The sequence below is a fragment of the Bacillus rossius genome, chromosome 3 (genome assembly GCF_032445375.1).
Source record: "Bacillus rossius redtenbacheri isolate Brsri chromosome 3, Brsri_v3, whole genome shotgun sequence".
Classification (NCBI taxonomy): domain Eukaryota; kingdom Metazoa; phylum Arthropoda; class Insecta; order Phasmatodea; family Bacillidae; genus Bacillus; species Bacillus rossius.
In genome coordinates, this window is record NC_086332.1 from 100,044,703 (window position 1) to 100,070,509 (window position 25,807).

At 35.9% G+C, this 25,807-nt stretch overlaps 1 protein-coding gene across 4 annotated transcripts in view; it reads right to left on the minus strand.

Annotated features, from left to right (window-relative positions):
• LOC134531076 (xyloside xylosyltransferase 1) overlaps window positions 1–25,807 on the minus strand; it is an 82,225-nt gene that overhangs the window by 39,253 nt on the left and 17,165 nt on the right. For 2 of the 4 annotated variants that reach the window (XM_063366611.1, XM_063366609.1), the window contains exon 2: window positions 554–777. In XM_063366611.1, coding sequence (XP_063222681.1) covers window positions 554–777 — 224 coding nt within the window. Of the gene's footprint in view, window positions 1–553; window positions 778–13,072; window positions 15,014–25,807 lie in introns of those variants that run through there. The other 2 variants (XM_063366610.1, XM_063366608.1) reach the window with 2 other exon arrangements.

Below are 25,807 nucleotides of genomic sequence, written 5' to 3' on the forward strand. Positions count from 1 at the left end.
ACAAAATCATTACATATTTTCATTTTATGCTGTGCAATATATGCTTACCTGATTTGGTCCAAAATGGTATTAAAAATACTCCCACATCTGTACAGTATGGTCAACACAAAACAATGGACATAACTCAAACAGGAAGATAATCAGGGTAGTCAATATCGAGATGTACTTTTCCCTTTTTGGCAACAGTATTGTTAGCACTAAAGTCTAACATTGGAAAATAAAGTTTTAACTGAGTAAATAATTTTTTAATTTTGCATATATAGTAAAAGGATTATTAAGTAATACAAATATGTACTGTACAATTAATTTTAAATATTTTAATTTTTTTTATGCTTGGGTCATCTTTCATGGAATGACCCAGCGTCCACTGGTCCCGAGTTTGATAATTGGCTAGGTCAGGGGTTTTTCCCAGTGGAATATTCCCTTCCCTTGTTGAGGAACAAGTGCTGGGTGTTGAGTTGTCCCTTCATACTGCAGAAGGCATCTACCATGGACGGCTACAGATACAAACTAGCCTTCAGGTCATTTATGTGGTAATCCTACTTTGGCTCACCTATCAAAGTGCCGAAACAGCTCGGCCACGTCCGCCAGTAGCTTGGTGTCAGCGTCAAACATGGCCGCCCGGCTCTGGTTGGCCGCGATGTGGTGTAGGCCAAGCGACAGGAAGAACAGGGCGTCGCTGTAGTATGTGCCTGGCTGCGAGCTGAAGTGAGGTTGCATCGCCGTGACTATGTCTGTCAACTGATGTGCCAGTCGACCCGCATCATAGTACGTCACCTGAATAAATGAATGTATGAATTACGATGAGATGCCTGAATTTTATCCAGTCCAAGCCTAAATAGTATTCATTAAGGTTTTTTTTATGTATGTTATGGCACTGAGAATATCCCGAATGGTTACCATTCAGGTTTAGATATGTTTCACTTTTAGCCCACACAGATCATGAAAAGTATCCACTTCTTGAATTTTAACCATTCCAACATTTGTCTGTGACGTTAAGGTTTTAGATCATGCCCAAACCAGGTAAATGGTGGTATAGGGATTTATATATTAAACTTAAATAGGTACAACTCCATCAGTTTTTTTTGACAGAACTGTCAAAAAAATGCAAAATTATACACTTTGTAAGACAAAGATTGCTACATCAACAAAGTTGAAATTATTTATTATTTCATAAGTGATTATGTGGTTATTAATTACTTCATAAATGATCTGGTGTGTCACAGTTTTCCAGCATTATGTTCTACTCCTTAAAATTGATATACTGACAGTGGTTACAACTAAGTCCATAGTGATGACATTGAATTTCTTTAAAAATATTAGTAGCAGATAAGTTTTTAAATGCTGTCTCTGATGGAGCCTGACATATATGCTTCATTGCCCACTGGTTATGTGATGTGCTCCAGTGGAAGGAACGCGGCGGGGAGAATGGCCTGATGCCATCCAACTGCTGCATCTCCACTACCCGCCTCTCCCACGATGAGATATGAAATGGTACACCCAACACACTGTGATTGTGTTCTTTAGTTATAAGTAGCTTGCTACCCTATAAAATTGATAAAATGGCGCAAATGTTCCAAGAACAAGTGATTAATGCTTAAAAATTTATTTAAAAAGAAAACTGCTGGTTTTAACTGTATTTGATTTTTCCTTAACAAATATTATCAAAGCTTAGTGGCGGTCATTATCCGACCCAGGCACTAGTATATGTCCTACTTCACAAACACTAATAAAACAGTTTACTGTCAAACTCTATGATGAAAAAAAATGACAGACATTCCGAATGTTCCATACGACACATGGTATAGCCACAGGATTCTTTCATTGGAACGCTTATGAACCAAGTTTGCCTCACTGTGGGATTTTGCCAAGACTATGTTCAACAAATTATATTTAAAAAATTCCAAAAAACGTTTACGGATCGGTGTTGCCTGGACTACAGCCTTGAAATTCTTTCTTCAAACTATATTATATAATTAATTTTGAGCACTCGCCCAACCACAACCTTTCAGTACCACGACCAAACCACAATTGGAAAAATGGTGCAGATTCCTTCTTCACTAAAAAGAACTCACTCTAGTGATACATCTAACAAACAATCACAGACCCATCATTGAATTATATCCAATAATAGGACACTAGGATTGTTTTACTTGCAGTCTCTTTTGCTCCCTAGGAGTTGTAAGAGTTAGAAACAAATGAACCTAGGTCAAAAAGAGTTGGTTCACTCTCATATAGGGGAAGAGAACAATTAAGGGTTTATTTATTTTTTTTATTTTTTTACATGGTACAAAAACAGACGTCTTAAAAAATTCAATTGCCAAGTAAGATTTGCTAAAGGCGAAACTGCTTAGACAATACATAATATCATGCCACAAATGATGAGTGCTTAGTCAAATTATGTTGTTGTGTTTATACATAATAATGTAAATATGTACGTATATACTCCACTTAACCTGTAGTAATAAAATAAATTAATGTTAACAAAAATACTTTATTCAAAATATCATGGACATAAACATGTGATGATCATTGTAATTTGTAATGCGATACTAAAGTTATTCATTTTCCTAAAAATTACAATACACTGAACAATATCAACATCACAGAAGTATATGATCGTGCCGGAACAAACAGTTGACAACTTGCCCTAGCACCTCTCCTCAAGAGGAGCATTGAGGGCATGACCTGAGTGACCTGAGAGCATCTTGCCCCCTCGAGTAATACGGTCATCTGCCATACTGTTTCTGGCAATAAAAACTTGTAAGGGCACCCACAGAGTTAAAAGGTTCAAAAAAGAGACTTGAGTAAAATATACTTTACGATATGAAAACCTCTCAAGATTCCTTGCAGTTTTTGTCCATGGGATATATCGCAAGTCCATGTTCCACACTATTATTAGAATGCTGATATAATTTTCAGCCATATTGCATCAAATTGCTTCCAGACAAAGAATAACAAGTAAATAAATCCATAAAAATATGCGAAAACATTACCTGTCTGGTAAAATACAATAAAAAAATACTAGAAAATTACACTCCGCCTCATAACCTAGAATTATTCTGAAATACTTAAAAGGGCTTTTGATTTAGGCCTAATCAAATTACATTAACCAAAAACTTAAGATGCATCCATACATCAATAAAAATACACTATGGTCAGCACATTTTTCTAGAGACTGTAAATGAAAAATGTATTGAACATTAATAAGCAATATTAATAATGCAGTAATATTGACCTTCCAACCTTAAAGCACAGTGTTTAGAAAGTGCTTGGATCAGAAAGCTGGGTACGGCATGAACCTGGTGTTTCCACATAAAAATGTGTTTTTACAAAAATATGTTGTAAATTTATTTATAGCTTAGGTATTCTTTTTTAAAGTTATCATGACGTACCAAGAACTAAAATTAAATTTTCTTTTGTTTTTGGAATGAGGCAAATCAATTTGTAAGACAAGGTAAAAGAAACTGACGTATAATACGTCAATTGCAATTGAGTTGTAAATACTCTGACAAATATATAACACTTAAAAATTTTTATGAACTAACTTGAGTAGTAAAATAATTAATTTTTGTTCTTTACTTTTTATTAATTTATAATGGTAACTAGTTATTAGTTAAAGTTTTGATAATGCATCATCAAATTAATAAATTCTCATCTTCTCACAGCCTGAAAAAATATACATATAAATGTTTAATTTTTGAAGCTATCTAACAACTCATAAATAAAATTGAATATTGTTTGTCTCTTTCATCTTGCAAGTCATATTGATATTCGTTATTTTCTTCACATATTCATTTATAAAAAACCTTAAATAACTGTGTAATTAGCATTTCAATAGCATATCTTTGAGGATTCAGAACTTCTCTTTCAAGCACATGCTTAGGATGTACATACGTATAGTCTTAACACCAAGCTTTCTGAGCTTTCACAGGCATGTGTCCTGGATGCTCTGCCTGTCTAGACAAGAAGTCTTTCTGAAAGATAATGATGTCATTCTCTAGATAAAACAAAGAAAGTTAAAACTTAAGACAAATGGACTTCTTTGGTTGCCTATTAATAATGTTATTAATTTAGCTGACCTAATATAACCCTACCAACTATTAAGAGACCCTGGTGCAACCTGTACAATGATTCACCCTCTAGTTTTAGTTTCTATTGATAGTAAACACGTGTGAAGGTTGCTATGTGCCTGCTATATTATAGAAAGTTCGCAAAGTGGGTTTTAAAAAATAAGGTTTGTTTCAGATATCATGAAAATCACACATTAGAGGCTATTAGAGCCTCAGGTGCAACCTGTACGATGGTTCAAAGTCTAGTTTTTTTTATTGATTGTACACACAAGTGAAGGTTGCTATGTGCCTGCTCTATTGTTATCTTTGTTCATTTTGTTGTTAAAATATAATTAACTCGGTCGAAAATTGCCGTAGTTGCGTGGAATGACTTAGGCTGTTGTCCCAAGCTCTCTGCCCGGGCAGTTGGACAGAGCCGGCAAATAGAGCTATTCTCCGTTCACTCTTACCTGAGTTTTGGAATAAACAAAGCCTCTTGTAAACAAACATTTTCATTGGCTGCCGCGCACATTATTCGTGCGCAAGAAATAGTCCATTGGTTAGGTACCATTTGTAAGTATTTTTACACTGCCTTTTTTATAACAATTGTTATATAGCATTATAGCGTTTCACAATTAATATCCAATACAGTTTAATGTGTCAGCAAGTATTTACTTACAGTTATGTTAGCAGACGCCGTGTGTACAGTATACAGTTCAGAAGCAAAACAAATGTCATAATTGATAGGGACGACATTTCACTATGGTGAAGAAATTATTTAAGCAAAATCCGTGGTTACAGACAACAAGGACGCAAAATATACTATTTAGATGAAACGTAGCTGAATGAAGGGCAAGCTACAAACAAGTCTTGGAAAAATTCTACAGTTACGATGTGCCGGAAATTAGGCATTTCGTCACTTTTTTAATTTTTTCTATAATTTTAAAATTTTTTGGGGTTTCTATTTTTTTTAATTTATCTGGTTGTTAATGGGGGTGATTTACTTTTGTTAGGCCAGTGTACGCCACGGATTTAAACTTTGTGCCAGTGGACCGAAGCCCCTTCCCTGGGGGCCAATCTGATATTTTGCTGTCTAATGTGGACATGGTCAGTCCGGTTGAAATTTCTCTCGCCTGCAGTCACGTCCCGAGTTTGTAATTTTAATTCCCTGCATGACCAAAACTGCATAGAGCAGCTTCTGGGCTGCAAGCTGCTACTTCTCAGAGAGCTGCTGAGAGAAGTAAGTCTGGTCACGAATACGTATTAGGTTCTCTCCTCGAAAAGCACGTCATGGACGCTTGTTCTCAGCGTCGTTGCACTTTTGCTCCCCCCCTCCTCTTTCGGTTCTAAGAATTCGCCTAAGGCCAATGACAGGTCAGAAACCCCAGCAGACAGCGACCGTCTCCCAGGATGCCTTGCATAAAAAAATGTGTGTGCCAAGATGGACCACCCCGCGACACCTAGCGGCAAACTCGCTAACCACCCAGCCAACTTACCCTGTAGGCCGCCAGAGTGTAGCACTAGACTGCGCCCTTTAACCCTTGGTTTAAGCAGACGCCTTGGGCGAGTCGATCCTTTTTTTTTAATTTCAGACAGCCCTCCACAGGGAGCGCTAAAGTCGGCCAATGCTACCAACTTGGAGATTTCAATCCAAGTTTTTTTTATGGCCCTCACTCGGGGAACTTCGGGACCTTTCGGTCCGGACTCCCAGTCCTCCCCTCCACTTTTGATTCAAGATTTACTTTTAATTACAAGACGGGGTTCTCCGCGGGGCACTTCGCGCCGCGACTGCAGACGGACCGTTAGATTATCGGCGAGTCGACGAGCCTCTGCAAGACTTCCATCCGGCCGCAACCGACTATGTAGTCACCTAAATGAGGGATGCTATCCCTATAATCTTTTTCAAGTAGTTTAGTCCGTCTGCGTAGTATAAAATGTAATAGTTATTTTTTGTCTTTTAATTTTTTTTTTGAAATTAGAAAACTACCGCGCCCAGGCGCGTATTCGCGGGATCCAGTTCCTGGCTGGCGACGCATCTGTGAATAGAAGTCAACTTCCCTGTCTGGTGAGTGACGATCCGGCCTTTTCCCCCACATTCCCGTTTGTTGGCCTTTTGCGCCGACGGTGTAGGACTGTCTGGAAACAAGTCTAATTCGTTTTGAATTTGATTTGGGTTTCAGACAGGGTCGAAGTGCTGGAGAGACAAATTGCTCCCAGCTCGTGGTCCTGCACCTCCACTGCGGGTCACGTTAGAATAGAGGTTTCCGCGACCCGATGTTATTTTTTTGAAGACCCGGGTGGTAATGTGAAATCAACATCCCCCCCCCCCACTTTCTAGCTACGAACTACATTAATCGAATGAATAGCCTACCAGCGAACAGTGCTTTCCTCAAGAATATGTAGAATCAATAAAACTAATCATCGATGTAATTGTTGGGACATTCAAATTTGGTGCAAGTTTTAAATTTTTGATTATGTAATAATTTTTGTTAAGGTGTAATATGTATTGTTTTAATTAATCCTGGGGCGCCCCCTTTAACTTTGTTATTTACTAAGATTTTTATTGTCAGGTTTGAATAATACGAACACAAAATTCCTTAATAATAAAACAGGGAACCTATAGACCAAGCTACTTGTGTAGTGTTAATTTATTTATGATATACCTTGTTCCCTTAAAAGATCCACCAGCTCCCCAGTTGCTTGTGTCAGGGAGTTCCAAATTATCTTGTTCTCCACCTCGTGCCACCTCTGGTCAATAACTTAATTGTCTCATTTTTCTTGCCCAGCAGTTTCCAAGGACTTTTTGATTAATTAAAAATAATATAAAAATTGGGCACGAGGGGCGTTACAACGAAGAAGAGAGAAGGTTTTCTCTCAGAACTGTCCACATGACTAAAAAATCCAACAGATAAGGGGCAGTGGTAGCGACAGTAGTTTTGTGGAAAACTGTGAGTTAATTTTTCAGTCAAAGAAATCCGGCGATTATCATGAAGAGATGAATGGTGACGTTTTCCGGGATTGGTTTGAAAAAACATTGCCAAAATTAGAACAGAACAGTGTTGTTGTTATGGACAATGCCTCCTATCACAGTGTAAAGTGTGATCGTATGCCAAATCAATTGTGGAGAAAACAAAATATTATCGAGTGGTTACAGGCAAAAAATATATCCTTCAGTGCAACATCTGTGAAAGAGGAGTTGCTGAATTTAGTTCATACAGTACGTTCATCTTTTACTGCATATGTGATTGACAACATTGCCGAGAAAGCGGGGCACACTGTACTTAGGCTACCGCCGTATCATTGCAATTTGAATCCAATCAAACTCATGTAGTCAGATTAAAGGTTACGTGGCACGTAATAACAGAACATTCATGCTAAGCGAGGTACCTGATTTGGTAGCCACAGCTTTGTCTCAGATTACTACAGAGAATTGGAATGACTGTATTCGGCAAGTAATGAAAGAAGAGGAAAGAATGTGGGAATTGGATGGTATCAGTGATATTGTCGTTGACATTGTTATAGTTCCTCTCGGTGACAGTGACGACAGTAGTGATGAAGATAGTGGTGGTAGGTCTGATTCAAGTCTGGAAGGGATAGCACCACTGCCAGATAGTGATTAGGTGAATACCAAATCGTAACACTATCATATTGTCTTATGTTACGGTGCTATTTTATAGATTATTCAAAAAATAAAAATTGTTTGCTTTTGTGCTCTGAACGGTAACGGCACCATTTTCCTGTTATATTACTTCTCCGTTATTTTATTAGCACCGACTGTACGGAAGTGTGTGTGTTGCAACTAGTGCTTGGCGTGCAAGATGAATTCTGCATATCACTTGCTGACGTGGCGCAGTGATACGACGGTGTTTGTTTATTTAAAAACTCAGTGAACGGAGAATAACTTCAGCCTAGTTTTTCATGACATCACAAAACAATGACGAATGGAATCCACACACATACAATTTCAGAATCAGGTAGCCACACGTCTGAGGACCACCTAATTGTACCAGGGCTGTAAATAGTTTTACGCCGACCAAAAACAAAGCTTTAACTCGTACATGTTAATGGTAATAAAACATTTTATCAGTATCAATAGATCCATTTAGGTATGCAATTAACGATTTGTGATAGGAAATAAATTGTTGTCCCTTTGGCCCTAGTCCCTCGGTCCCCGACGAAGCTCGCCCTGTGGGAGTCGTTTTTGCCCGAGTAGCTCCAGCCGGAGAGTGGCGGGTCTAGGCCTAACGTGGCCGGGACCGGAATATGCGGGACAGAGAAAGGAGTTCAGTAGAAGTTGGAGATGTTGACGAAGGCGATAGGAAAAAGACGTCTTGCCCGGTTTCGTAGACAAGTTTATTAATGGAAAGCCTATCGCACGACCTGGACTCCCTAATTACAATAACAAATAAAACGCGGTGCTGTAGGACAGCTGATGACGACCCGTGATATAAGCTGATCGCGATCTGCTCTGCAGCTAGTCAGTGACTGAACTCTCCGCCCCACCCACCCGCCCGCCCGCGCAGCGCGGGCGGAGGTCTTCCACTGATATTTCAATAGCTGCTAACAATGTTGTTACATAGATGCAAATGGACTTTCTGAGGACAAAAATGGGCTCATCAAATTATTAGTAACTTATTTTCGAGCTTCAGCATCACTCCATTCAGTGCTCAGGAGATGCTGATACCACTATAGCAGCTATTGCTCTTCAGTATTCAACAAGCTGTTGTGTAAAAGTAATAGCTACTGATACAGAAATACTTGTGATGTTGACTGCGAGGTCAGAAGAAGATGCACACATTCAAATTGTCCATCCACCCTCCAGCAAGACAACAGGAAAGATTTACAGTATATATAAGCTATTCAGCAGGACATTGGTGAAATGAAAAACTATATTTTGTTTTGTCATGCTATGACCGGATCAGATACAACCAGTGCTTTCTTCGGTAAGGGAAAGAAGCAAGCATGGAACATCATCAAGAACGATGTTTCCATTCGGAGAACAGTACATGTTTTCACATGTCAATATGCGGACAAGAAGATTGTTATTGCAGCTGGAGAAAAGTTTGCAATTGCAATGTATCAGGGACATGATAACTATTCCACTTTGGATGAAATGAGAGTATATATGTATACCTGCAAGATAGCAAAGATGCCTGTAAGTGCTTCTTTCCAGCTTGCCTCTCTTCCACCAACCAGTGCCTCATGTGAACAGCATTCTCTTCGGGTTTACCTACAGGTGCAAGAGTGGCTGGGCCATTCATTAGATCCTGTTGAGTGGGGATGGAAAAGTGTGAGTGGCACACTTGTTCCTATAACAACATCCCTTCCTCCAGCTCCAGAACAGCTCCTGAATTTGATATCATGTAAATGTAAAAGTGAATGCAGCTACAAATGCGAGTGTGTGCGGGCTGGACTGCAGTGTGGTATTGTGTGTGCCAAATGTCGTGGGGCAACATGCACTAATGTTGTTATCAATGATGGTTCTGATGAAGAGGACATAGTTGCCAACCCTGAGGAATCCAAATCTTGAGGATTTTCAATTTATGAATTTTTGCTGTGGTTTCGTGAAAATGCTTAAATATATCTAACATACAATATTATAGGCACTAATGTGTATGAATTGCATATTTCACGTCAATCACTTAAAACTGTTTCCAAAAATCAATAGGAACAAATGCAAACAACTCACCTACATTAGAAGATTATAAATGTAAACCTTCACAGTTCACACGTAGGTCTGCACACAAAATGATGTTATTTTAACTCAATTACATTTGTAGTTGTTAGAGGAAACATTTATATGTACAAAAAAATAATGTAACTTTAAACTAATTTTGATTATAAAATTGTAAATTGAGGTTGGGTTAGTATTTAAGCACATGTATGGGCCTACAAATTAAATGCAGATAATTTTAACTTCTTCAATGACATGCATGTTAAAGATTTAGCCTTCTTTAAAAAAATTTGCATCAAAATTCTGTTCATAACAAAGTCCTCTCTGTGATGATTTCAGTTTGACCAGTTTTTCTAGAGTTGCATCACACATTGATGCTCTGATAGTCCGGTCAAATTAGACCAAAAAAGATCAGTAAAGGTACATAAATTAACAGCAAGCTGTAAATGTGTGTACTTGTTTAAAACATGATTAAAAATAACCTCTGGAAGTTCCGAATTATTCCGGTGCCTGCAAAAAAAAATTGATTCGAGGTCAAAGTTCAAAAATCTCGAGAAAAAGAATGGTTTTTCGCGATTTTCAACAAAACGGTAAGTTTTATCATAAAATTATCTCAGACAAAAATTGTAGATCATTAAATTCTCTACAAAAAAATGTATCAATACTATTTTTTCTTAGAGCCATCGTTTCTGAGATATAAAGAGTCAAAGAACTGTAAAAGTTGTAATCGTCAATATATTCATAAGTACGCCATGTATATACATCTCTGAAGCTGTTATATAATTAAAAATATTTTTGAATCAGTATATATAAGTATAACTATGAGAATATTAGGTGGAATGAAATCTAATCCCTTAATTTATACGCCAGTGTAACCTTGAGACAACATCTGTCCCCCTGTTCAATTGTGTACATCGCTTGGGTCGTATATCTGCTTTGTGTCAGTATGCCCAATAAATGAATTACCGTTAGTCTTGAGCGCCACGCCGTAGTGAAAACACGTGTTTAATCTAACCTATTTCTTGCTGTTTTGAGTTTTATAATAAAAATGTCAGACTACTGTTTTATTTGTAATAAACTTTTAACGGAAGGTAAAATTTGTATTGTTGAACGTGGTTTAAAGACATTAATCAATGCCAGTATCTAAAGAGCAGATAACTTTTCAGAATATCTAAAAAATCAGAAATCTGTGAGAGTACATGAAGATTGTCGTAAAAATTATACTCGAAAGTGTTCTATTGCTACAGCTAAAAGACAACGCGAAGAGCAAGAAGCTAGTACATCAACAGTAAATCCTCGGCGTACAAGATCACGTGTAAGTGATTCAGCTTTTTGTTTTACTAATCTATGCTTATTTTGCGGCAAGGAATTGAATGAAGAGCATGAGAGAAAAAAATCAGTGGATTCTCGCCGTCGAATTAGCCAAGTAAGTACTTTCGATGAAGAAAGCGAACAAGACGAAGCTCAAGAAGAAGAACAAGAAATATTTGATTATGAATCAGATGAATAAATTTTGACTAAACAGAATCAGAAGAGACATGTGGAATAGGCCTACTGGGGAAACCACGTTAAAAAAAATGCGCTAAGTACACTACCTCTTAGGTGGCGTGGAAACGTGTGCATATATTGACTATTACAACTTTTAAAGTTCTTTGACTCATATCTCAGAAACGATTGCTCTAAGAAAAAAAATTATTGATACATTTTTTGTAGAGAATTTAATGATCTACAATTTTTGTCTGCGATAATTTTATGATAAAACTTACAGTTTTGCTGAAAATCACGAAAAACCTATTTTTTTTTCTTGAGATTTTTGACCTTTGACCTCGAATGAATTTTTTTGCAGGCACCGGAATGATTCGGAACTTTCAGAGGTTATTTTTAATCATGTTTTAAACAAGTACACACATTTACAGCTTGCTTTTAATTTATGTACCTTCGAATGTCTAAATTGACCAGACTACTGAATTGGGTTCTTGTTTTCTTAATTTGTGAAAAAATTACCAATGACCACTTCATATCCATTCTGCTCTGTTTTACCACCTCTTCTGGAATCTCTTGCACCTGAAAAGAGCAAAACTCTGTTTCCAATAAGTCTACTTCTGAATCCATATCTGGGTCTACATTCTTCACCACAATACTGAGAAACTTTTCAACAAAGAACCTTAGACTGCAGGAAGAAGCAGTACGAATAGAGTTCATGTCTGCCACTTCTGCGTGTCACAAGCAGACATAGGTATAGTATTTTCTAACTGAAGTAAAAAATATTTCTTTTTGTTTCTGATCCAGTTTCTCTAACGACCTGTGTGCTGCACTACCTATCACCAAATCTGAATCATCTTTCTGATTAGTTTTATTATGATAATCAACATCAAGAATAGATGTGACTACAGATGCAATAACAAATCTGGTAATCACATTTCGAAACAAATCTGTCAAAACAGACTTCAGAAGATGAATAAGGGGTTCAGCAAATTGCAAAAAAGTATTTGACTTTTCAAAAATTGGTATAACATTCAGGACAAATAAACAAAATGTTTTGGTAAGGTCTGATGACATGAACATGAAAATTCTTTCTTCCCTGCAGAAATGTTCCAATTTTAATTTTTTTGTAGAGGTAGTAGGCATAATATTCTGCTTCTTTGAGTTACCTATCTTGGTGCAATCAGACCTTGGTTTCTTCACGACAATTGCAGAAGAGTCCACCTGTCTTTTCTTCTTTGATGATGGTTTGTCAGTTTCTGGCAGAACATGATGACCTATGTCAGCTTTTGTGGACTGTGAATCAGATTTAGGCCCATCTTCTTGAAAATGTTCAAGTTTAGGAATTCTATAGCTCTGCAAACATGCAGTTCCATCTTTTCTACGATTAGACTTTGTTTCCTCCAAGAAGAAACTTGTAAGGGGCTGCCACTGTTCAACTAACCGTCCCAAACACCTTCCCAACGACAACAAACGTGTACACACATGTTTTAATATCTTAGCTACATCTGTGTCATGTAATTTCTGGAACTGTTTTAGTTGTTCTTTGCACTTTTCACTCTATTGTAAATAATAATAAAAGTCTACTAACATCTCATCAATTTTAACAGGGATACAAGCTGCAGCTTTTCCAGCAGCTAAATCTATTAGGTGCCAAGGGCATCCAATAACAATTAAATTTGGCATTTCTTGCTTCAGGACATTAGCTACGCCACTTTTGTTACCAATCACTGGTGCGTTATCTGCACTTAGAGCTAGACAGAAAGAGAGATGCCATTTTCTTTCAAATCTCTCAGGATAAGGTTGCCAATATTTAAACCAGTCGAATTACCCTTTAAACTGGGACAGACAACATATTACTCACCATTGCAGATGTCTCTTTGTTGTAGAAAGTAACCACGATAGGATACAGCTTTGCATAACCCTGATTGCTTCCATCCGTCGCCACTGAAAAAACTTCACTTTTCAAGATCTTAACATTAGCTGCATGAGTTTCCTCTTCCATTTCTGCAATTATAGCTGATGTTTGTGTTCTTGCGCAGCTGTATTTTTTTGCAATTTCACTGCCCGGGAACATTTTCCTGAACAACGAGCACACGTGATCAGCACAAGTTATTGGCAAATTGTGTTCCACGATAAAAGACGTAAATAAACATTCTGCACGAATTATATGGTTCTCAGACGTATCAGAAACAAAATTCAGCTTCTTATTTGAATCAATGCACTTTACGCTAGCAACATGTTTTTTTGTTTGGCTGTGTTTAAACACGTCGTTTCTGCCAGCATGCGCGAGTGAAAAATCAAAACGGCACGCAACACAATACGCATAATTTTCACCTTTACGAGACAATATGATGTGCAGAAACTCTTCTGCATATAACTTGTTGAAAGTTGTTTTGTAGTGTTTCTTCACGCCGCACTGCTGCGACATCATAAACAAAGAATATATATACGCTAATCCACTACATAACCAAACAATACGTCTAGAAACAACCACAGCCACCATTAACGATCAAAAGCAACTGGTCGAAAAAAGCAACAGGTCGAAGTTATTCGATCTCGAATCGAGGTCACAAGCGATATATCTCCGACCAATCTAGTGGGATACGATTGTATCGATACAGTTACAATCTATTGACAAAAAACGTACAAGGTAAAAAAAACAACTAAAAATTATGAGGAAGGGATGTTCCATCGTGAGGGCGTGACATTTATCTACAAATAGTAAGCCTCACGCCAAAATCGTGAGAGATGGCAGCTATGAGAGGACCTTTAATGGATTGGTTAAATTTTTTATTGTGTACTTCCATTAATTGATTTTAGATCAGGTTTCATTTTTTTGCTATGTATTGGAGTACTACCTACTAGAGGCCACACTTTGAGGCAACAGTTTAATCTGTGGGGAAACACATAGATGAGTGTATACAAATGGTCTCACTTTGTGGTTAGACAATTAATTATGTAGGTTAACCTCTGTATGTAAAAGTTTTGTTAAAATAAAATCAATTTGTGTATGTGTTATTTTTACTAGGCCACAGATAGGTAATTACTACTTGAAATACATAGGTATGGATACAGTTGTGATGGGTAAATTATAATAACATATAAAACACACTAGTAACTTTAATTATTTATTAACAAAAATATCTCAGGTTTATTTTAATAATAATAAAATTATTATTTACTTTCAAAAATTCCTAACCATTTTTTGGCACATATTTTTTGGCACATATAGATTAAAAATGTCTGGAGTGACGATGCGCAGATTCCTTTACTAAGCAAATGTCTCTTTGGTTCAGGTTCGAAAATACTCATACACAGGTTCAGTTTGTAAATAGGGTTCATATAAGTTTTACCTCGGCTAGATAAAATGACAGGTTGGTAGAGCTCTGGTGCTCTCTCTCATCAGACCACTGGGTGATGACACTTGTGTGTAAAATAAAGTATCAAATTATATTCTCGTTAATATTTACAATAGTTCAGTTCATCAATGTTTATTTTGTAATTAGGCCGCAACAATAACAATGTGTAGATGAGATACGTGATTACTAGCGAAATGGAGTAACTGACTAACATTTCTTACTCACATATATTTTCACTCCTATTAACTTTATCTTTTTAGATAAAGCACTATTAATACTTATTTATTTAATTTGTAACATACCACACCAACAGCACAAGGCTCCAACGGTGGGCACAACATTTAGGACAAGTACAAAACAAATAGTAAGACAAAAATACAACACAACATACAAATATCCATATGAATACTTAAATTCAAATAATTATTTAAACTTACAAAAAGTTTCATGAGAGTAACATGGCTAAATTAATATATATAGAAAATTGTTAGATTAATTTAAAGTACAATTATATAAGATATATAAAATATTAGTAATAATGAGAATTTTACTTGGTGGTGTGTCTATTATAGTTTGTAATGAGTCTATAAATAAGATCATTCTTGTTATAAATAGTACATAAACTAGAAAAGAGGCGAGAATTGAATTGAGGGATTCTCAATCCGGTGTTATCAAGAATATAGCTACATTTAATTATATAGTTATAAATATTATGACCAAAAAGATAGTCCAAATAGGCTTTACGGTCTGCTAGAGGAATAAGATTGGGATGCGGAAAACCTCTTTGAATTATTAGTTTAGTCAATTTGTTTTGTAAATTTTCTAGTTTCTCAATATCAGTCGACCCAATGTCATTCTTGATAGTTGAACAGTATTCTAATTTAGATTGAATTAATGCCAAGTAAAGAGAAAGAATTGAATCGGAATTGGTAGCATATTGAGTGATATATTTTATAATAGCAAATGTTCTTCTTGAAATTGAATTTAAGTAGTCGATTTGTTTATGAAAAAACAATTTTAAATCTAGAAAGACACCAAGGTCTTTTATAATGAAAGTTTTTGAGATTGGGTTATTATTCAGAATGTAATTATAAACTGTAGGGTTATATTTGCTAGTAAAGGATATTACCTTAGTTTTATTATTGTTTAGGTTGACCAAGTTTAGACGACACCAATTATTGATTTCATTAATGTCCCTTTGTAGTAGAGCGCAATCATTGACTGTAGATATTATTTTAGAGATTTTCAGATTGTCGGCAAAGAATACACCAGTTGAGTAATTAAGGACCATGGTAATGTCATTTATAAATATATTGAAGAGGAGAGGTGAGAGAGTGGCACCTTGTGGTACTCCAGAACTAGCATGGTGTAAAGAGGATTTATGGTTATTGACAGATACAAAAAAATATCTATTATTGAGATAGCTACAAAACCAGTTCAAGTAGTTAGTACAAAAACCAAAGTCTGATAGTTTTTTTTAAAGTAGCGAATGATTTACTGTATCGAATGCTGTGACTAGATCAAAATAACAGAAAAAAAATTGAGATTTTTTTACCTTTTTTTAATGTTGCATCACAAAATATTGTTAGCAAACCTCAAATTCAGATTCAGCACCCCAAAAAACATAAGCATGGAAGAAATCAAAACTACCCCAAAACTTTCCTGCTAGGGGCCCTTTTGAGAACAAATTGACTGGATTATATGTACAAACTGTGAAAAACATGGAAGAAGAGCTGTGGAGAGCTGACGAACTTCAAGATGACGAAAGATTTTTGATAAGTTTAGCCTCGTCCAATTCATCCCAGTCATCTCCATAGCCCCAACCCCATTCTTATGGTCAGCTCTGTGCTACTCTTATGGAAGGGGTATCAACATTGGTCAGCGGTAGCGATAGTGATTAAAAAGGTATGTGATGTTATTAATTTCTTAATCAAGTTAACGTTACATTCATCATATAAATTCCTATGAATAAAATGTGTGTGAACAGATTCTTGTTGTAAGTGAAAGTTAAAAAAAATTCCTTATCGGCACAGCCTAAAGGTGCAGGAAGATTTTGTTGATTATATTTCTTAACATTAGAACAAAAAGGGATTTTTATATCCTTAAACCCATATTTTTTTCTTCCCCTTGCAGTAATGGTTGCTACAAAAATATTTTAATCAAATATTGAACATAATCTGTAAAATGTATGAAATAAATACGAAGGAATTTAATAGTGATCATGGTTCAAAATTTTGAATTAATTTTCTATCCTTCTCAACACCAAGCATCTATCAAACATTGTGTTAGACAAAGTTTTGGAAAATAATTATGATATTTACAAACAATTTAAACAGATTTGATAAGGTGGTCTACTAAGGCAGTTACGTTTTTGCCCGGTGAAAATTGTTTTCAAACCCACGCAGTTATGGCTGGTCGTATCAAAAATTTATTTAGAAAACATGTTTTGGCATTATGTACTCCGCGTTACTAAACGTTAAAACGGATGTGATATTATTTATATTATGGGAGTTGTTGCGATTTTTCTGTTTTTCAAAAAATCTTCCCCATTTCGACCCAATTGTTTGGATTTTTCCCATAACTTACTGGACCGAGAATTTCCATTACCATATTTTATTTATCATTTTGGACATGACCTGTCCAAAAATACGGCATTTATCGGGCCCATGAAAATGTGATATATATATGGGATTTTTAGAACATAAAAGAAAACTGTAAGAAATTTTCGTCTACAATAGGTAGCTTTTATTTGAAATTTACATAAAAGCGACATTATTACAAATTTATATTTGTAATAGTATAAAATATTATAAATTACGATATGATTTCTTAAAATGCTACTTGTTCGATCCAAATTACAAAGACACACATCTCCTGAAATTCGTAATGTGTTAGAGATTTGGCAACAGCGTGCGCCATAAGCCGTGTACTGCAATCTAAGAGTGGGACGGGCTATAGTAACTTTTATCAAGCCTAGAGATGTATTTTTTGAGCTGTTTGCTGAGAAGTTCATTGCACTGTGATTCAAAGATTCAAACAAAATTTCTGATAGAAAAAAAATCTTACGGATAAAGAAACTGTTATTTTGGCTGATTTTTCTGAAAATTATAATTTTATTGTACAAGATGAGACCCAGGGCCATCATTGGGTCAATTGACAAGCATGATTCACCCATTTGTCTATTATTTGAAAGAAGATTGTAAAGTATAAAGCCAATTATAAAGGTTGAACTTGTCAATTTCCTATAACAAGATGGAGGAACTAAATTAATGTATCATATATTATAATTTCACTTCAGGACACATTTTATTTCTCTATGAACCATAAGTCAGTAATTTGTATTTATATCTTTGAATATAAAACTTCTTTGCTCAAGTAATGATATATTTTGTTTAACGAATAAGAATGGTATTTTCAAAGTTCACATGTAATATTATATGACGAATATTTTGTAAAACAATCTGGTATTGGTGGAAAAGATTTAACAAAAACTATTGCTAGAAAATAAAAGTTGTTTGGAAGGAATGGGAAAGAAAACGAAAAGAGAATTGATATAGGAACCTTCGGATAGGAAAGACGTGACATTTTATGGCTGCAGAAATTGAAATTATAACTATTGGAATACTTTGAAGAATTATAAGAAATAATAGTAAACATGAATAATATTGATAATTTAAAGAGATTTATTGAACTAGAGAAGAATTATTATTTGTAAGAAGATTCTAAGAAACATTGAGGCGTTCCCAGGATGAAGACTACGAATATCAACTACGAAGATTTGAAATAATATTAAGGCGTTCCCAGGACGAAGAAAGAAATATTTGGAATAGTCAACAGTACGAGACCCTACGGAAACGACGAGAGGCGTTCCCAGGACGAAGACGATCAACTATAGGCATTCCCAGGACGAAGACGATCAACGATAGGCGTTTCCAGGACGAAGACGATCCACGATAGGCGTTCCCAGGACGAAGACGGTCAACTAGAGGCGTTTCCAGGACGAAGGCTTGGAAACATCGATAGGCGTTCCCAGGACGAAGGCTTGGAAACATCGATAGGCGTTCCCAGGACGAAGACGACGAATTACTATGAGGCGTTCCCAGGACGAAGACCCAAAACAGCGGAGGGGCGTTCCAAGGATGAAGACGCAGAATATTCATTGCTGAGGTCCTGTTTAAAGAAGACAGACATCGTAACGCATAGTTCGTTACTACTGAACTATACTAACAGGTCGGTCAGATATTGGTAAAGGAATTGTACAACATTTACTAGCTTGCAAAAACTGACACTCGGGAATAGTTAATATCACTTGAAATCCATTTAATAATCTTTACACCATACCAGATTGCTGAAGTTATGGACAACTTGAGTTAAAGTTCAAAAATGGTTGTATATAAGCTAATCTAAGGATTTTACGAATTTTTCCACGACATACCCAGCTCTAACTACTGAATAGTCAGGACAACAATAAAAAGAAATTTTAATTAATGGTGTGTAGTAAACATTCGTTGATTGAATTGTAATGTTTACTCAGTATTACAACTTCGTAGAAGTTGTTGGCGCCCACAAATTAAACTAAATGATTCGTTCTTTTGTTCTTATCCTATAAATACATTAGAAGGAGTCTAAGTACTTTCAAGTCTTACAAAGTCAAATATATTTATTATAAACAATAAAGATTTTGATAAAGTAAGTCCTGTTTGGATTGGCTACCACAACGAGGGGCTATAAATCAAAGGATTAGCACAAAGTATATTGACTACAACAACCTGGAAATTTTAACTCAAGTTTAGAGATCCCACATACATGATGTCAGAAACAGATCCATCTGAAAACACAGATCAAACTGAAATAGACAGGAACATCAGACAGGGTGACGTACCAACACCGCAAACAGGCGAAGTAGATACGAGAATAAGGGAAACTACCACGTTAGGAATGGAACAAATATTTAGGTTCATGGGCGAAGCGGAGGAGAAACGCAAACAGGAAAAACGCGAAGAGGAGGAGAAACGGAAACAAAAAGAACGCGAAGCGGAGGAGAAACGTAAACAGGAAAAACGCGAAGAGAAGGAGAAACGTAAACAGGAAAAACGCGAAGAGGAGGAGAAACATAGACAGGAAAAACGCGAAGAGGAGGAGAAACGTAGACAGGAAAAGCGCAAAGAGGAGGAGAAACGGGAACAAAAAGAACGCGAAGCGGAGGAGAAACGTAAACAGGAAAATCAGGAACTATTAGAAAATATTAGGCAAATTAATACAGCCATGAATAGAATGGTAACGGACACAGAAAGAAAATTTTCTATAGTATGTGATAGGTTAGAAGGAATAGAAGGGGATCTATCTAAAGTAGAAGAGAAAGCAGATGAAAAATTGAAAGAATGTGAAAGTAGATGTCAAAATATAGCGGTAACTATAGTCGAGGAAAAGTTAGACATGACCAACAGAAGTAATGAAGTGAGATTTGAGGGAGTAGAAGGAAGAATCGGTGAAATAGAAAAGGAAATGCAGTTGCGAAATACCGTCAGAAATCATAGAGAAGTAGATGTAGTACATTCACAGACTACAATACCGGAAACTATTAATTTAACTAATTCCGCAGGAATTATTCGAGGTTCGGATATGAATAATAGCATCGTGCAAACAGCTATAACAGATCCGATATTAGCTTTACATCATCTAGCTAAGAAATGGTTAGACAGCATACCAACTTACTCCGGGATTAGCACGGAAAACCCTATGCGATTTTTGAGAGCATTCGAAGAATATTGTAAAACTTTCGCACTACACGAAGCAGATAAGTTGAAATGTGTGAGTCATTGTTTAAAGAATATAGCTTTCTTTTGGTGGGAAATGTTACAAGATACGGTTACTGAGTATGAAATATTTAGAAAATCATTCACACAACAATTTTGGAATACTAGGGTTCAGAGTAATCTCAGAATCCAGTTACATGCAGAAAAATTCGACAAGAAAAATAAAAGTTTAGAAGCACATGTTAGTGAAATGTACGAACGAACCAGGTATTTAGATTGTAGAATGGAGGATGCGGAGTTCGTTGCACTAATATTATCACAACTACCTATTAAATATCAATTACAGTTTGCGGGTAGACAATTTTCAAATATTGTAGAATTCAAGGAACAACTATTAGTGTATGACAAACTCGAAAAGTTGGATAGAACGACGACGAACAGGGAAACATACGAACGTAGAGAACCAAATGAAAATCGTAATAATATTAAACCGAATGTACCTCTGTATTCAAATTGGCACCAAAGAAAATTTGAAAATACAGGAGAACAGAGACCACCGCGAGTTAACACATTGGGATTCGATAATTATAAACGAAACTGGTATGACAGAAACCAATACAATAGGAGGAATTTTTGGAAATATGGTAACCAGAATTATAATAGAAATAATTATCAGGAATCAGATAGGAGATATAAATTTTCAAAACAAATGAAGGGAAATTGGAGAAGAAATGACGACTATTGTAAAAACACACAGAACGCAGGAGGGGCGGTGACACAGATGACACAAAATGCGAATAAAGTTGAAAATACGCCACAGGAACAGACAAATACTAGATTTCCGACACAAGGAAACAAACCAAGGGACCAATTCGCATGTAATGTAGATAAAACACCAGAATGGATACCAAACACGAAACTTATGTTTGAAAATTCAACACATCCAAACGGACAAGGAGGAAGTAATGTAATGGGTTTTAACAACCGTGAGTTTAATTCAAACGCGATATGGCATTCGCAAGAGGCTAACCAAAATGCACAACAGTTAAACTAAGGAGGGTTAGAGAGGATAGACTCCGAACGTCTAACCCAAAACTAGAGAATGGAGTCGAAAATAACTATAGCGGGAAAACGGTGAATATGTCCATGAGAAGCAATACGAAACAATTACACACTATAATTTTAAATAACGACGACAGGGAATTTTTAAGCGATGAAACAAGTGAAGAAACCGCGATTAACGACAAAGAAGCTTTATGTCCTGAAATCACTTTAATGATAAACGGAGTAAAAGTACCAGTATTGTTAGACAGTGGGGCTGAAATTTCTTGCATCAGTTCTGACTGCGTTGAAATGATTGAAAGTACAGGAGTAAAATTACCTATTCTGCCAGTACCGAACTTAAAGATCATCGGTGTGACGACTAAATTTAGCCCAATCATCAACAAACAGACATTATTAGAAGTGAATGGACTTGGAACAACTAAGGTAGTACCAGTACTAATTGTGAAAGGATTGGCGAAACCCATTATTCTAGGTACTGATTTTCTAACTAAATTCAAAGTTATATTAGATTTTGGAGGATGGCTCGTGACTACTAATGACGACGGATCGTCATCAACCACTGCGGAAAATTGGCAATTTACTGATCATGGTTTAGGCACATTAAAGAAGGAAAGAATGGAAGCACAAATATGTTGTATTACCACTAAGGAGTTAATAGCTTCAGAAGCAGATTTGAAGAATGCTACGTTAGGTATCGCATTAGATGACGAAAAATTAGAAAGACGTTTATTTGAAGTCTTATTATTACATAGCGAAACTTTTTCTGACAAACCTGGATTAAACAAATTATATCAAGCTAAAATTGAAATTAAGGATGGAGAGCCTTTTCACAAGAAATCATATCCCATTCCGGCCAAATATTTAGACGAAGCTGAGAAGTACTTACAGTTAATGTTAGATTTGAAGGTCATAAAAAGAGCAGCTAGCCCTTACGCAAACCCAATCATTTGCGTTAGAAAGAAGGATGGAACTGTTAGATTATGTTTAGATGCTAGAGAAGTCAATAAAATTACGTTACGAGATCGAGAGAGTCCACATGCTACGAGTGATATACTACGACTATATCAAGGCGTAAAATTTCTTACTACCTTAGATTTATCTGCGGGTTACTGGCAAATTCCACTTCAAGAAAATTCTCAAAAGTATACTTCTTTTCTATTCAAGAACTATCAATATGTTTTTCAAGTGATGCCATTCGGACTTTGTAATGCTGTTGCAGAATTCACGCGATGTTTAGATGAAACATTAGGCCCAGCATGTAGAAGTTTCGCACGAGCCTATGTAGACGATATACTGATTACATCTACCAGTTTTGAAGAACACCTGGAACACATCCACTTAGTTTTGTCTCGCTTGGAGGAAGCAGGCATGACTGTTAAACTATCTAAGTCCGTGTTTTGTAGGCAGGAGTTACCATTCTTAGGTCATATACTTACTCCAGCTGGTATTAAAACATCGTCAGATAAGCTACACGCCATAGCAAATTTTCCTGTTCCGAAAAATGTAAATCAACTAAGAACGTTCCTAGGAGTTATCGGATTCTATCGAAACTATGATAACCGAATCGCACAGGTGGCGTTACCACTATTTAGCTTGTTGAAGAAGGATAGAGCGTGGAAATGGGAAACAACCGAACAGACAGCATTCGAAGATTTGAAATCCATTTTTCTTAAAGAAAAGGTTATATACCATCCAGTACAAGGAAGAGAATTCCTATTATATACAGATGCTTCTGATTATGCTTTGGGTACTAAATTAGCACAATTGGACGAAACCGGAGTAGAAAAGACGGTAGCTATGGCCAGTAGAACGTTAAACAGCGCTGAAAGAAACTACACTGTCACCGAAAAGGAGACTTTAGCCATCATTTGGTCTTTACAAAAATTTGGAGACTTACTCTTAGGCGAACGAATTAAATTTTTAACCGATCACCAAGCACTGACATGTTTAAAAACTGGAAAAATTTTTGGCAGTCGATTAACTCGATGGAGTTTACTCATGCAAGAATTCGACATACACATCCAACATATTAAGGGTAAGGAAAATTTGGTTGCTGATTACCTTAGCAGAATACCAGATTTATCTTCCGATGTACCATCACACGAGAATCGCACGAAGGAATATATAGTAGCGAATATGCTAGCGGATAAATTTAAACAAAATAAATTGCTCACAAACATTGTCAGAAATTTAGCAACATTACAAGTTGAAGATGATTTTTGTAAACTATTAACAAGTAAGCTACAAGATACTGAAATAACTCACAAAATACATTTGAAATATTGTACTTCGGAGGACGGTATTCTATTTTATAAAAATCACAACAAAAATAAATTTGAAGACGAATGGAAACCCGTTATGCCTAAGCAAGTCATATTACAATTAATTCGAGAAACTCATGAAATTTGGGGACACATCGGATCAAAGAAATTAACCGAGTCACTGAGTAGACAAATATTTTGGCCAAACTTGCAGAAAACTGTCGCCAAGGTCACCTCTTCCTGTGATCTATGTCAGAGAACCAAGTGTTCACAAAAGACAATGGTAGGCGAATTACAATCTATCATTCCCGAAGCGCCATTGAAGTTAGTGTCCGTAGATTTGTTTGGACCACTACCGAGTTCTGCAGCCAAAGTAACGTACATTTTTGTCATGATGGATATATTTTCAAAATATACAAAGTTATATCCAATCGTTCACGCCACCGGTAAAATTGTATATTCAAAAGTCAAACAATTCATAAATGAAATTGGACAACCGAGAGCCGTTTTGTCAGACCGAGGAACACAATTTACAGGAAAAATTTGGCAGGAAGGATTGAGGAAATTAAATATTATTCCTACCACATCTTCTATAAGACATCCTCAAGGAAACCCAGTAGAGCGCGTAATGAGAACATTAGGGAACATGCTGAGGTCGTTTTGCCACGAATCACATATTGGTTGGAGGAATAAAATTCCTTTCATTGAATGCGTGATAAACCATACAGTGCATAGTTCATCAGGTTTAACACCACATGAAATACTTACTGGACAGAGATCTACTCTAATTCCTGAAGTAATATTGTCTAAGCCTACTGCAGCACTACCTAGTAACGAGGAAAAGGATCTGGAAGGAATATTGAAAGAAATTCAAGACATGGTAAAAGCTCGTTTAATAGCTGCCGCCGACGCGCGCAGAAGAGGAATGAAATCTACAACCAAAATTAATTTATCTTGCGGCGACTTAGTACTAAAAAGAACTAACTACAGCAGTCAATTTTGGGAATTGGTTACAAAGAAACTTTTCTTATTATATGAAGGTCCGTATCGCATAACTAAGGTTATAAGAGAAAATTGCTACGAATTAGCAGATATTGACACAGGGAAAATCATAGGTCGTTACAATGTAACCCAATTAAGAATTTATAAAGACCCTAATATGATAGAGAATTAAATTTTCAGCCTTATTGAAAAACATACCATTAATTAAAGTCTGGAGGGGCAAAGTAATCGTATATTTGAAAGTTTGTTTTATTTACCCACGCACTGATGATATGAATGCATAATATTTGTATAACGTGAAAGGTTAATGGAGGTACTAAGTACAAAACAAAACAAAATTATGATACAATTGTTTAACTATATTTAAAATATAAAACATGTACATATTAAATGGAGAATTGTTTTGTTGTTTTATTATTTGAGTGTGAATTGTATGTAATTCTTGTAAATATTTAACTATGATATGTGTTAAAGTGTAATTTTGTCCATAATGTATTATTGTTATTGGAAGAATACCTCCAGTGTATAGTGTCACCATACACAGTGTAGACATTCTTCGGAGGGGCATTCTATAAAGGTTGAACTTGTCAATTTCATATAACAAGATGGAGGAACTAAATTAATGTATCATATTTTATAATTTCACTTCAGGACACATTTTATTTCTCTATGAACCATAAGTCAGTAATTTGTATTTATATCTTTGAATGTAAAACTTCTTTGCTCAAGTAATGATATATTTTGTTTAACGAATAAGAATGGTATTTTCAAAGTTCACATGTAATATTATATGACGAATATTTTGTAAAACAATCTGGTATTGGTGGAAAAGATTTAACAAAAACTATTGCTAGAAAATAAAAGTTGTTTGGAAGGAATGGGAAAGAAAACGAAAAGAGAATTGATATAGGAACCTTCGGATAGGAAAGACGTGACATTTTATGGCTGCAGAAATTGAAATTATAACTATTGGAATACTTTGAAGAATTATAAGAAATAATAGTAAACATGAATAATATTGATAATTTAAAGAGATTTATTGAACTAGAGAAGAATTATTATTTGTAAGAAGATTCTAAGAAACATTGAGGCGTTCCCAGGATGAAGACTACGAATATCAACTACGAAGATTTGAAATAATATTAAGGCGTTC